The 14,844-nt window shown below is 37.7% G+C and overlaps 1 protein-coding gene across 3 annotated transcripts in view; it reads right to left on the reverse strand.

Annotated features, from left to right (window-relative positions):
• ACSBG1 (acyl-CoA synthetase bubblegum family member 1) overlaps nucleotides 1-14,844 on the reverse strand; it is a 40,105-nt gene that overhangs the window by 21,893 nt on the left and 3,368 nt on the right. Inside the window, exons 1-2 of one of the 3 annotated variants that reach the window (XM_032122941.1) lie at nucleotides 11,275-11,439; nucleotides 2,340-2,422 (exon numbers count right to left, since the gene is read on the reverse strand). In XM_032122941.1, coding sequence (XP_031978832.1) covers nucleotides 2,340-2,422; nucleotides 11,275-11,354 — 163 coding nt within the window. In that variant the 5' untranslated portion in view covers nucleotides 11,355-11,439. Of the gene's footprint in view, nucleotides 1-2,339; nucleotides 2,439-11,274; nucleotides 11,440-14,844 lie in introns of those variants that run through there. The other 2 variants (XM_032122942.1, XM_032122943.1) reach the window with 2 other exon arrangements.

Here is a 14,844-nt window from a genome sequence, read left to right on the forward strand (position 1 = left end):
AAGATCATAGCCAGCAGACCAAGGAAAGTGATTATTTGCCCCTACTCAGTGCTCCTGAGACTGCACCTGAAGCAGTGTGCAGCTTTGGCAGCCCCAGTGCAAGAGAGAGATCCTGACAAACAAACTGGCACAAGCCCAAAAGAGGGACTCCCAGGCAGTCAGGGGCCCAGTGCACACCATGTACGAGAAGCCCATGCAGGTCTGGAGGAGACGAAGTATGAATCTACCTGCAGTTTGCCAAAGACTAAAGCAGGTGTTACAAGGAAAACAAATTCTTCTCAGAGGCACACATCAGAAGAACAAGAGGCCATGGACATGAGCTGCAGCAAGGAAAATTCTTGCTGGATCAAGAATTTCACAATGTAGGTGACTCAGCCTAAGAAGAGGGACTGAGAGACTGTACAATATCCATCCCTGGAGGTTTTCAAAACTCAGCTGAACAAAGCCACAAGGCTTCCTACGAGCAGAAAGATGTCCTAGTTGCCCTCCACTGGTCTTTTCCAACATAAATTATTTTGTTGATTCCATCAGTATAAAACCAGCATGGATGAGTTCTCTTCTAACCTCACACTGGTTTTAAGTCAATGTAATCCTTGCTGCCAACAGTAAGGATACTCTGGATTTACATATCCATTAGAAACCACAAAATCTGGCCTGCTTCCACAGGAATGAGCTTCTATACATTGGTGGAAAGGAATGAGGAAAAAATTCCAGAACAACCTGTGGTCTTCATTAGAAAAATTTACTCCTGAGGTTGCAGAATGAACCAATTATAAAGTGAGGAAGACAGTTCCGCACAACTACAAAATACCAGAATCTCCTTCTTTATTCTTTATATACAATGTAGACCCCCTGCAACCAGACACTGAACTTCCTTCTCATAGAGTATTTTTTGAGAGGAGTTTTTGAAATTCAGCCCTCACTTCACCACACAGCATCTGCATAGCAGTGTGATGTTTTCAAGTTAAACACTGCTTCTCATTTAAATGGATAACAAGTAGTGCCACAGATTCCCAAAGCCAAATAGAAGACAAAGTCTAACAAATTGTAAGCTCCTGATTCATCAACTTAGAAACATACCTAAACACCAATAAAGGAACTGCTTAATTAAAATGGATGAGGTGTGACTTGTGTTTGCAGGAAAATTATGATGGAACAGCTGGAATGGCTTCTACCCTTAGCTGTTCACCTCACCTTTGTGGCAGAGGCTGTGGTCACCTCTGTAGGAGTGGCTGAATGGCATGTGCATTCCTTCCAGAGCACTGCTTTACAACCCAGCTTACTTCTCTAAACTGCAGCCAGCAGCAACCTCTGGGAGAGAAGCAGGTAGGCAGCTGACAGCATTAACCACTGTCCCAGATAAATTCTTAGAAAAATAGGTCAGAGCCTTCACAAGCACACAAGCAAGTATTCTGCAGAATCACAGCCTCAGTGATAATCTACATATAGAACGTGTGGCTCAAATAGTTCAATAAGATACCCTGAAAATTTGAAAACAGGCATTTGTTATCACCTTTATTCATTTATATCCACATTTATTTCCTGCTCACTGAAAGCATACAGCTAGCAGTTCACTTCTTGGAAAGAACCCAACTGTGTATCAAAGAACTGCCTTTTGAAAAGCAACTATATAGCCACACAGATAGATTTATACACATGTATAAACTCTGCATGCAAGACTCCTACATAGATCTGATATCTGTGTACTCATTGCTTCAGTTTTCTCCTAGAACAAATATTCTGTTTCAATGAGCATATTTAGATAAAAGTAACAGCCTCACCAAGGCAACAGGGAGCTCCCTTAGGGCTGCAAACCTTCCAAAGAACCTCAGAAAGTTCTGCGAGCAAACCTCTTTTAAGCCACATGATAGCACATTCAGGCAAGTCATTCACCGCTGCAGTTGGATTAAATGACACCGCTATGCACATGCTCCAACGCAACACAGAACTGACCAAAGCACAGATATTCCTTTAAAGCCTCCAGTCATTACACTGCACACCAAATCCTCCCCAGTCGACAGCTGGTGAGTAGGCTATGATGCCAAAGGTAACCCAACAATTTGCATGATTCCCAATGGGATCAAGCTATTTTTCATTTTTATCTAGTCATCATCTCAAATACAGACAAACACTGGCAGAAACTATTAAATCCATGCAAATTTACAGACAACTCCTGAAATTTTTTCAGCTGCCCTGACTCACTTCAGTTTTATTTTAATTTTGTCTTACATTATCTGAGAAATTGTCAGTCATAACCTGTTAGAATAGACACAAAAATTACATTAAAAAAAATTCTAAGAAGAGCTCGAATTTCCAAGGATCACCTTTTACATGCTTACCTGCTGGCTCTATGCCTTCACCCTGGGCCTCCTCCAAATGAGGCAGCAGATCTCTGCAGACAGTCTGTGCATCTACAAAGGTTCTAAAAGCAAACAGAGCTATTAAGATGTTATCCAGGAGTAGGAGCTACTACAATCAACATACAATATGCAATATAAGTATCAAAAGGGAAACAAAAACACAGCTTGCAAGCACTTTGAAATTCAAGCAGGTGGAACCAGAAAGCTCAGAGCTATCAAATACATTTTGACTCTGTTGCAAACTCCACTACAACCCAGTTAAATGGAAATGTCTTCACTCTAAGGATGAAATTCTTTATTTCACACTTTTGGTTTTAACATCATGGGATATACCAGATGAAGACACTAACTTTGAACCTCCACAAAGAGGCCGTGAACAATACAAGTATGAAAAATGAGTTACCAATCTTAAACCTGATCACACTCCCACTACTAATATCACAACACCTTGTAAATTGCCACTGTTAATACCTGTTGAAGCTCTGAAGTCAGGGGGGGTTATTCTAGGCCAGGAAGAGAAGGCAATTTAGTTAATAATAATAATAACAATAACAATAATAATGAAGTTTCTCAAAAATTTCACCAGCACAACAAATTATCATTAACACATGGATGAAATTAACTTTTCCTGGCTAAAAGTAAACAAACCAAGTTTAAAGCACAAAAACAAATTCCAACCCAAAAAGTCTGTAAGGTGACAGACTGCAAAGAATTCCATCAGCAAAATACCTAACAATCAGCATTTAGAAATGACTGCATATAGCAATGCACTGCAGATTATTAATGAATAGCAGCATAAAGATTTTTTAATTTAATTAATTCCATTTCATAGAACAAGTGGGAATCAGCAGCCTTTAGAGGCTAAGAAGTTAAGATTTCCTTCATTCCATCTCCATAGGTACAACAGAAGAGTCCTGAGTGAAGCTCAGGAAGTCCTTCCCCTCCACAGTGCAATAAATTAACTCAAAACATAGAAAAAGAAAGCTGAAACAATGCTCTTCACAGCTCAAATAAATAACAACCTCAAAAGCAGTTTTTTACACAGTGGTGACGGGGAGCAAATGGCAGGACCAAACACTACATCAGACGTTATCACCTATTTCATATTAACAGCTACACTTGTAAAATACTCATATGTGGGACACTCCTAGAATTTATTATTGTTAGTCACAATGAAATAAAACTGCAAAAAAGCCCTAACCAATTTGTATCCCTTTTACAAGAATGCAGCAGACTGCGTAACTCTTCACCCCTCAGAAGTGACAACCACAGTTCTTTTCCTGCCTTGCTCCTGTCCTCTCGGAGGAGGGCACAGGTCACAAAAGCAGCTGAAGGAAAACAAGGAGTCATCACTAATGTCGCCTGTGAGGATATTTCCTCTCTTGCTAATGGCATAATAGGACAAAACATGAAAGGGCTTGTCTGATAAGCAAAATGAGGCTCTGAAAATAGTTACTGGCTTGGTGAAGGCAGATGCTGATGAGAAACTGAGTAATTTAAATATAGAAGGGGATTATCCTGCACTTTGAAAGGTAAGCCTGTGCTTGATATGTGGAAGAAATGGTGACTTAATGAAGTGGGATTGCAAAGACAGAATGAAAGACCAGGAAGACTTATTTGGCAATAAAACCAAAACAAAACATCTGAAATAACCTAAAAAAAATGTGTTTGTCTGCCATCTCAAAGCACTTGATATAATTATTGATTCTTTTCCTATTTTAAAGAAAACCTACATTTGATGTTTAGTAATCCAGTGGAATCTTTTCCTTTAAATATCTTGGGAATAATAAAGCTTTTTAAATTTTACTATTTTACAAAACAAATAAGCCGAAGTCTTGGTCTAAAGATAACTGAACATCCCTTTTGATGAAAACAAAGAGCAGAAAAGCCTTCAGAATAAAACAACTCTGATTAGTAATGTATCAGAAGAGCCTCATTTGAAGATACTCAAAACTTTAATAAACATCATTAATGTCTTTTCCCAGATTATTACCTCTTTAGTTTGCTTTAGTCTTATCTGTTATAGGATACTGGTTCAGCTTACATTATGTTCCCTTTATAGAAAACCAGCCAACCAACACCTGAACTTCTGAACTTCCTCTGGTAATGCTTCAATGTGCAGAACTTCCGTGAAGAGTCCTACATGTTCAGTATCTTCATGAACGTTAAAGTTGGTAACACTCCATGCAATAAAGTTGCTACCTGTCCCCATGAATTAAGCAGCTTGTTTGAGAGTGAAGTTTTTTGCCCTGAAAGTACAATTAAGAAATTTTCTCTTCCAACAACAATTCCTGTGTATATTCAGAACCATCGTTTCTGACTGAAAGAATGTGGTTTTGATGTCCTTACTTTTACCTCCTATTAGGACTTGTTCTTTAAAAATTAAGTAAATATCCAAGAATGGTTATGGTATCTGGAATTGTTCAAGACTGAACTGAGCAGAATTTGGTGGGGCTGCCTGATCAAGAGCTTACTGAACATATACTGCAGCAAGGAGGAAAGGCACTGCAGAACCACGGCGTGGTGCCAAGATGCCCCAGCAAAACCAAAATGCTTTGGAGATCTGGACTTTGGCTCTTAAATTTTTTATTAAGACTGAGGTTCTGCATAAATTATTCAGTGTTATTAGTGCAGGGCCAGCATCTTCCAAAATCCAACTACCAGTTTAAAAGTTGATTTTCTATGTCTGATTCCTGCAAGTTTATAGTTCCAAAGATAATATGCAAAAACCTCTACGAATCACACAGAGCAAGAATTTAACAGTAGAGGTCACTTCAACAAGTCAATTAGACCAAAATGAGATCATGTTACAAAACATTGACCAGCTAGAACTATCCAAAGCATATTTCTGTATAACTCCATTAGCATGGGTGATTTTTGAATGACAGTATTTCCTGATGTAATTTGGACTTTAATTTCAAGGTACCATTCTAGCAAACACGACCTCATCTGCTGCCTGAATTCAACACACTGCCCTCACCTGAGACAGAAGCACAGCTTAGGCTGACCAGCTTATCCAAAGGTCTGGGACAAAGCCCAACCCACCCGCAGCTCCCACCACTCCCCTGTGCCCCTTGGATGCTATTTCACACTGAAGCTGTTCTCACACACCAGGCCAACCTGAAAAGCAAGAATCTGAATGCTCTCTATACTGGATTAACAAAGGGACAGCTTCCTTTCCGTCTGTCTTTCCATGATTGTAACAGCTCTAGTGAGATTTATCTTTGCAACCCCGTGGAAGCAATGTGTGTGTGAGGTAAAATAATGACTGATGTAACTGACAGCCCTTCCTGCTGGGTGTGAGTCACCAGAGGAGAAGCATCCAATCTGGATTTGCTGGCATAGCAATTACTGGTTTTATCTGAGTGTATTTGATAGCAACCACTGAATACAGTATCATTTCTTATTGTAGCTACAGAAACTGAATGCCACAGCTAAATCTCTCTGCTTTTATCATTGCAAAATGACAGTGCTCTTTTGCTAATTGCACACTAGAAAAACTGTTTGTTCTGTTACCATAATGATGCTTAGTGCTTTATGGCACTACTTACTGCGATACTAATTTCCATAATTTTTTGTTGTTGTTTTAAGGGACTTCGGAATTAGCCTTTTCCTTCCACAGGCTCTGTTTCCTGGTCTGGCAATTAGAATTTCTGCTTACACCTCATACTCTAGGCCAAATACAGTCAGATATTTGCTGTCCTCTAAATTATTTCCTCATAGTAAAATCTGGTGAAAATACAAACAATAAAACTGAAGAGAATCTATGAAGTCAGTCTTTAATATGACAATAAACCATTTCTTCTATGGGGAAAACATTTTACAGAAATTCTCACTCAAATAAGTCCTACAGGACACGCTGATTGTCCTGTATAATTAGGTTAGCAGCTTTTCTCTCAAATTTAAAAACTATGAAATTTATGTTCTAGGATACATTTTGGCCTTGTTTCTGCAGAGGGATTTCTACTATCACAAACTGGACCAAACGAACGCTGTTATGCAGCCATCATATTAATATGAAATTTAAGGGGAACCTATTCATTAAACAGATTATGTATGGGAACAAGTAAAAAGACATCTCATTCTTTTGGTATTCCTATTCCTGATCACTGTTGTTCAATTCTTGTAACCTTGTCAATATAAAGTTTTTACCACTTGGCTCTCTACAGGGATTATTAAAAATTTTAAAAGATCAACCTTCCTATAGAAAGAGAGACTTTCTGTAAAGTTGCAAAAATAAGCTGTTTAACAAATAATTACATACATAAACTGTTAGTACATTATTCAGCACAAGGTGTTCCTTTAGACTTCAGGATATTTACTGATAACCCTCTACACACATATAGCAAGTCAAAGTACTTTGAAGTCTGGAAATCACATTCACGACTGCTCATGAAGAAGACTCAAATAAACATTTTTTTGCCATGAAACCAGTAGGTAGTTCAGACTACACATTCACCCAGAGCCATATTCTGAGCTTCCAGACCTGTGCTGTCAGATTCACAATGAAGATACCATCTTCTCCTCCCTTTCTTGGTATTCCTGTTGCAGAGGCTTCTCCATTACACAGTTTCTCCACTCCCACCCTGCTCCTGGATACTGTTGTACCACATATGTGAGATTACCATACAGCAAAATTATTTTTATTAATTAATTATTTCTATTCTGGTTTAATGTATGAGACATATGCACTTTTGAAGATAGTGCATTCATAATATACATTATTAGATAAGATGAGGTTTATGTGATGCCTAATTTTAGAAGAACAGTATGTTCAAGGTGCAAAGCTCTGGCTGTGGTCAACCATGTTACTGCAGTTCAGGTCCACTTAAATTCCAAAGCTTTTAATATAAAACTATTGCATGATTTTTCTGCTTTCATCCTTTCAAAAAAAATTATCTTGCAGAATGTCTGCAACAGAGAACACAGCCAATAAGGAGGGAATGCTCAGTTACAGTGTCTGCTGAGTGCATACAATTTCTCTGTCACTTACATGGTTTTTCCAAAAAGCAATCCCATTTAGCTGCTCCTGGGAGTGCTCTCATGGCACTGCTTCCAGACTCAGTGGCTCTCAGGAAGGCTCACTGGTGTTCTGCCCTCACTGTGATGATCCAAAGCAGTGCAGCTCCTTCCTCTGACTTGCTGTTCCTCCGAGCATATCACCTACAAGCTCACCCACCACCAGGCTGCATTCATGTAGCAGTAGGCATGTTACTTCATACTTCTTACAACACAGTCCCCACCTTTTAATTAAACTCCTTTCTCTGCTTGCCTTGCCTAAAGAAATATTTTGTAAGTCACAGGTGTTTATCTTAGGGAGCAACGTGTGCAGATCCCCATATGCACAAGTATTTTTTTTCCCAAACACTTCTTTGTTGAACGGGCTTTCCTAACTATTAAATATTAATCCTATTTAATATACACAAAAAAATAGACTGAAGTGGAAAATATGCATTTTTCCAACACAGAACTTTTTCATAAATTTTGTTTTTATTTTTCACTACTTGCTTCTCATGAGGACAACTTAATGAATTCCTTCTCTAAACTCCTCCATCTTGGTGGTTTGATTATTTATGGAATCCATTATAAAGTGGATGATAAAACATTCTTCTTCCAATCAAGTGTCCATCTTTTGCTGTCTTAGTCTTGGTGACAAGCATCCTAAATATTGATCTCTGTTCCAACACTGAGAAATTCCCCCCTCCAAGCTTTTGTTGCATGTTCTCCAGGCTATATACATTCCAACAGCATTACTCTCCATTAGAGCTGCTTTGGGTCTACATCTGCACATTCTTAAAAACTTTTCATTGGGTGTCAGACATTTTCAACAGCTCATTGTGGCATTTGAATTCAAGATGAAACCATTAAGTATCCATCCGACAACTCTTCTGGCAGCAAAAAGCAATGGCTTAAATTACCTAGAGGTAACCTCCGAAAACTGTAATGATTCTGGCATTTTGCCTAGAAACTTTAGAAACTAAATATCATCATCTGGATCCCATTCATTTGAAATCCTTTCCCAAATCCCCATGTATCCTGCAAGAGTCAAATCCAGTATGTTAAAACAGAACTCTGGGGACAGATTGTAGGAATGAGCACAAGACAACAAATTTAGAATCACAAATATATCCTAGAATTCTAGACAAAGACAATAAAGTCACTCTGATTTAAGTCAATATAGCACTGCAACTTTGATAGCTCAGCAGCTAAATAGAAACGTGTGACTGGCACAGAAATAGCCAAGCAAATACTGCATCTCCAGACTCTGAGGTGCTGTCAACTGTTACCTAAGACATTCTGAAGATGTTTTCTCATTTTTTATGACATAATAGAAAAAAACCACACAGTAATGATGCACCACATTAGTTCTATAAATCCACATTTTCTGTCATGCAATATTTTTCCTATAGTGAGTAGAGTCACAGGAGTTCCCCATGGCCCTTTAGACATTGCTGTCTACTATGACTGGTCATCTTATTTCCTAATTACTCCTCTATTCAAATGAGGGCAATATTATAATACATTCCTTATTGATTCTATTTAAAAGTTCCCATTTGTCCCTGAAGAACGAGTTAGATTTAGCTGTTAATTGGTTTCCATGCCCTCATGAGACTTAAAAACAGGGCCACGGATCAGCCCAGATATGTTCCTACTCTTGCAAAAAGGCCCAGCTGATTTGACAATTCCTTTGCTTTTCACAGTGCACAAGAAACCACTCTTTGTCAAATTACTCATACAACTTCTTCTCTCACAAAGATATATTTAAAAGCTAAAAAAATGCTTTAATAAATAAAAAAGAACAAATTACTAGTGATAAAGTTAACAGCTAAGATCTATTTTACCATATAACACAGTTGGCATACACCTTGTAGCAAAACCTATCTCTTTACTTGCAAAAAATAGATCTGAAGTCTTTTTTTCTCTTGTTAAGAATAAATATTCTCAAAAATCAGGTCACTTATTTTGGTGAGCAGACCGGTTTTATGGATAGCTGAGAACTACATGGTTGAATGGGAAGAATTGAACAATGTAACGAGCCTTTTTTATTCTCCCCCCAAAAAGGCTCTATTCAGCAGTTGGGAGCAAACTACAACCCTGCCCTGACCTTGGTACAGATTTTCTGGCTCTGTTCTCCCCTGCACAGCAAAAACCTAGACCTGAAGCAGAAATCTTCCAGTAGCTGGCTCTGTATGGCTACTTGCAGGGAAAGCAGCAAAGTTAGGTCACACAGAACTCATTATTTCATCTCTTCCTCATTTTTTAGGTCACACAGATTCAATTTCAGCCTTATAAAAGGTCTTTTTTTCCTATTTCCATTTGATACAATTTTTTTTTCTTTGTCTAGTCCTTTCCACCTGGAATCCTACTTCCAGCATACTAAAAAAGGTATGATAAAGTTTGTTACCTAACTTCAAATCACTACCAGGTAAACAACAGCATTTAACAGGACAACATGCACTGGCTACTTCAAAAAACACAAACAAAACACACAAGTTTTATGCCAAGGACTTTGAATGCATCAAAAGTATTTAGAGTTCTAGGGTCTGATATTCTTTCATTAGAAATACAGAAAAAAAACAAATTCAGAAAAAACATCTTTCTAATACAGCAAGTTTAAGCTTAAACTTCCTGTTTGCAGTGGACCCAAACCACTGTACTTTTAAATTCTCCTATAACTTTTCTCTTTAATGAAGAAAACACAGGAACTTTTTTTTTTTTTACTTAAGCATGTCACAAATAGAAGCATACATGGACTAAAAGAGAGGCATTATTACTAACTTAGCAAAACCTAACTTTCATGAGTCAGAGTGTACATATACCTATATTGACCATAAATCAAATATGTGTTTTATGATCTTTGGACAGATTAAACCAAAAAGTGACAATTCTTCTACCAACTACATTAGGATTCCAGAAGCAACAACAATATATTCAAAAGTTTTCAAAGATTTCTTAAACTTCTTCCTGTTCTGAAAACCTTAAGTCTTTGGATTGCTCCTCATGATTCTTATCCAGGATTACAAAGCCCAGAACAGAAGAAACCATTATGGCAGAAATTATCCCAACCAAACCTTTACCTGAAGGGACCAAGCAAACCTTTCAAGAGACTAACATGCAAGTTGTTCCCTAAACAAATGTGAAGTTAGATGTAACAGAAGACTAAATATCATACAATAGTTCAGTCTCTGGAAATGTATATTAGTACTTAGCAAAACTGACAAACTTCTAACAATCAGAAGCTAAAATATTTCTTGTGAGATGTCTTGTTCTAATCTTAAGTACTTCCAAAAACTCTAGAGATGGGAAGATTTCTCTATCAGAAGATAGCATTCCAGTGACAGATCAACAGGTAGAAGAAATAATGCCTTCTTTTTGTGCTGCCTGGGGCACAAAGGAGAGAGCAGCCAGTGGGATTATTTTACATGTAAAATGTAACATAAACATTAAAATACACTCTTCTAAAATTCACTTCCCCACTTCTGTCTCTAAGAAATGAGTTATCTGGTAAAGTTCTGTTGCCTTTGACAGGAAGAAGATGGTCTATCATAAGGATCAATTATTATCTAAGGATTACTCCCCCAAATCCAGAAGAGGCTAAATAGCCTCTGTGCTATAAAATAAACACTATACAGATATATCCTCTATGCCAATAGGATACAAGCAACATAGTCCAGACTCAATGATGGCTATTAGGTTTAGTGTCAAAGCAGAATTTAGCATAGGAGAATAAACCTATTTAGAATCTTCATCAACAATTTTCTCTCATTCTAGCCTCAAAAGATACACCTTATTCTTCATTAGATAGTAGACACCAGACAAAATTCTTGTGCATCTGCACAGTAGTACAAGACAAACTTAAGCTATGAAAAACTGGTAGATCAGTTTGTTAAAATAAATGCTCAAGCTACTTTACCCATTTTCACAGCTTCCTGAAACATTCCTTGCATTTTCATCCTGCAATTGTTTTGTGAGAGTCTCTCCACTGTTAGGCATGCTGACAAACCCTCCAAAACTGGTCACAAATATGCTAAAGAACTGTGCAGGTCAGGCATAAATGAGCTACTTGGAGAACCAAAGAAACCAACAGTAACTTGTTATTTGTTAGAAAAAACAACACGTAATACAAGAGGAGGAGACTACTGCTACAAAAGCTATTTCTTTCTGATTTTAACATGCTTGAAATGTCGCAGTGCTTGTGAGCTGCTTACTGTTAAACTTTCCTTTTAATTCACTTTTCTTTAATTATCCATGAGAAGAATTTTAATGAGTTTACAACGCTTTAAGATGCAAATCTTTTCTTTTGCCAAGATTTCAACAAACTTGTTCACACAAGTTGAAGCAATTCTAACTTTACTAAGTCTGGTTTCAAAAAAGAACATTCAATGAAGCTATTTTCTTAAGGAAAACACAGATTAATTACATTAGGAAATGCCTTCAAGTCAATTATACCTATAAAACCCAGTACTGCAACAGCCAAGCACCTCCTCCAGCACCACAACTACAGCAGCACTTCCTGCACCTCATCAGAGCAGGCCTATGGTGTAATGTGAAAGTTTCTACACACAACTGAACAAATTACTTCCCAGGATGTAAGAGAGTCCAGTTCAGCTACTTAGGCTACTTCTGTACTGGTAAACAATCCAGAGAATGGCTCAAGCCACTCACTGTGAGCACCTTCCCTGGCATGGTTTTGATCTGTATGAACAGGCATTTCCCTGGGACAACCCAGGCCAGAGGCTGTCACTGGAGATGATATTAATGACTACCCTGTCTGGAAGAGGAAGACAGATGCAAGCCATGCCATGTCATAGACTTCAGAGCCAGAGAACATCATCTAAAATGTTTTGCTTACTGGTACAAAGACAGCCATAGTGATCAGGAGGAGCATGTAAGATCAGCAAATATTAACTTTATAGAAAGTGTGGATTTTATTCCAGAGTGTCTTACACCATAGATAAATGTGTAATTGTAGACAATGCAATCTGAAATGAAAGAAAACTTCGAAGTGAGATTCTAAGGGATCTATTCTCAACACCAGAAACTTGATTTGAAAATATCTGAACACATAATGGAGGATATTTCAATCGTAAAAATAGGTCCTCATATGCAGCAAAACTCCATATTTGTCAGGATTTATTTAGCTCCTTCATTTTGGGATAATTCTCCAAACTCTTTGTTCCAAAGATTCTTTGCAGAAAGCTACAAGGTCTCTTCCTTGCAACCAACTTTCCAGTAATAGAATAAAGAAAACTCTGCTGCAAGAAAACTCTTATTTTTCTTCTTCAGGTCATCTAAAGTGTTTTAGGTGCTATATGAAAGAATCCAATTAGAGAACTGCTAATTACTTTGCTTGAGTTGCTTCTTGGGTGTTTAGTGGCTGGATAATAGGCTGGTCTCACAGAAGGAAATGGCTGCTCACTCTCTAAGACTTGTACTTACAGTAAATAAACAGAAAACCTCAAATATATGTGTCTTCTATACACACTGTGTTTATGAAGGGGTTTTTGTTTTGTTTTTCCTATAATTTTCTTTAAACTTACTGATGGTTAGCAAATTTTTTGACACAATCAAGCATTCTCCAATGATAAATCGCTCCCCCAGTAACAAGGGCAGCTGCAGGGAAGCCAGGCTGTGAAGCAAGGGGAATTTATCAGGGGGAGTTGGTGGAGAAGAGTTGCTTTTGGACTCTTTATTGTGTGACTGTAACAGAAAACTCACATGATTGTGATAAACTGTGTTTCCTGCAACTGTCAGCTACAGTCTTGCCACTTTAACAGTAGGCTCATGAATGTCAAGCTGTAATAGTTCTATGCAGACCTTGCCTTTGTAGTTCTAGTTCTACACAGAACCCGCCTTTGCAGTTCTAGTACATTTCTAGGTTGTCTTCAAGTTTCAAGAAATAAATCCTATTAAACGAGGCCAGCAACTTATATAGAGTTCAGCAGAAAAGACCTTCATCTTGAAATGATTTTTACATTCTGCACCTTACAAGATGCTATGATCCTTTTCTTTTATGCCTAGATCTACCTGCATGCAAGTTGCACAACACTGTACTAGACTCAGACTGAATTTTTGTGGTGGGATGGGCTGCTTTTTGCAGCTACAGGTTAAGATTTCTGGGTGTTGACAGGCTTACAAAGCTATGAAGGAACAGAAAAGCCAAATAAAGCTCACATACTACTCACATCCTTTGCTCTGCAATTAGGACTGGTATCTTTCAGAAATTTGCAACTGATACCTCAGAGTTGAAGACACTGTCACTATAAATTTGCACTGTCACAAGATCCCAAACAGAAATATCAGAGAGGTTAAAACAAAGCCGTGTTGTTACTAAGGTCAGTAACCAATAGAACCACAAGGCAGACCAGCCTCGGCGTGGGTGGAGCATGTTTGGGACAGAATGTTTCAGGTTTAATTTACAATAACATTATGGCAAAATGAAACAACCCAGGGCTGTGCTGCGCTCCCCCATCTTTTTATGTGTAAGGCAAGAAAGTGAATGTTTCACCACAAAACTTGTATTTACTTAAAATGAATGGATGAGTGTACTAATTCTGGATGCTCCTTGCTACTCATCCCAATTAGTTTAAGCAACTGTATGATAGGTTCCCTTTTTTCTTTTTTTAGTTACGTAACTGGTAACAAATAGTGTAAAACAATACTTTCTGGTACAAACATGACATTAAACTGGTAGTCCTATTGTTATCCCTATCTTTCAGCACTGAGTCTAAACCAAAACAAAAAAAGCCTTACCCCACAACAACCATTAGCCAAACATCTAATAACCTTTATGTTTCCTATTTCAAAGGCTTTGTTACATGTCTTTACATAAATGGCACTACTTCTAATCTTTCTTTCATTATTTCAAATCAGTGTTCTTGTCAACTTTTCAACTTGCTACTAATTGCAGCCTTCTGCCTGCTATGTTCTGTTAACTGCATTTACTGTGATTATATATAGCTCTCTTTTTCCCACTTTCTCATAAAAGACTTCAGTTGGTGTCTAAAACATTTTCGCTAAAGTAAAAAAAAAAAAATTAAACTCCACAGATACTACTAAATGAGAGTAGGCTTCCGGGTTTATGCAAAATTCTAAATCCAAACATATCTTCAAACATTGCTGTGGCAAAGCCTCCATTAAGTCTTACTAAACAAGTGAGTCTCAACACATACCTTAAGGATCAACCAGTTTATGCTACCTTGGGCCAAGGAGATGATGCTGAGGGCAGATTCCAGAATTAAAAGCTCCAGACAAGCAATAACTTTTTAAATTCACATATGCTTTTTATACTAATTCATTTCTATTGAAGGAATTCAAGTTAGAGAAAGCTGTGACTGCTACTCACTCACTATACACTACCCTAAAACAGCTCAAAACAAATGCCATCATTTAAATTTTCTTGCAGATACAGACCTTTTACTTTCTATCTGTAGCAAAAAGATTTTCCTAAGAGCTCGTTTCTGTACGAAATATCTTTTTCGTA

This window comes from Corvus moneduloides, chromosome 13 (assembly GCF_009650955.1).
Source record: "Corvus moneduloides isolate bCorMon1 chromosome 13, bCorMon1.pri, whole genome shotgun sequence".
Taxonomy (NCBI): Eukaryota; Metazoa; Chordata; class Aves; order Passeriformes; family Corvidae; genus Corvus; species Corvus moneduloides.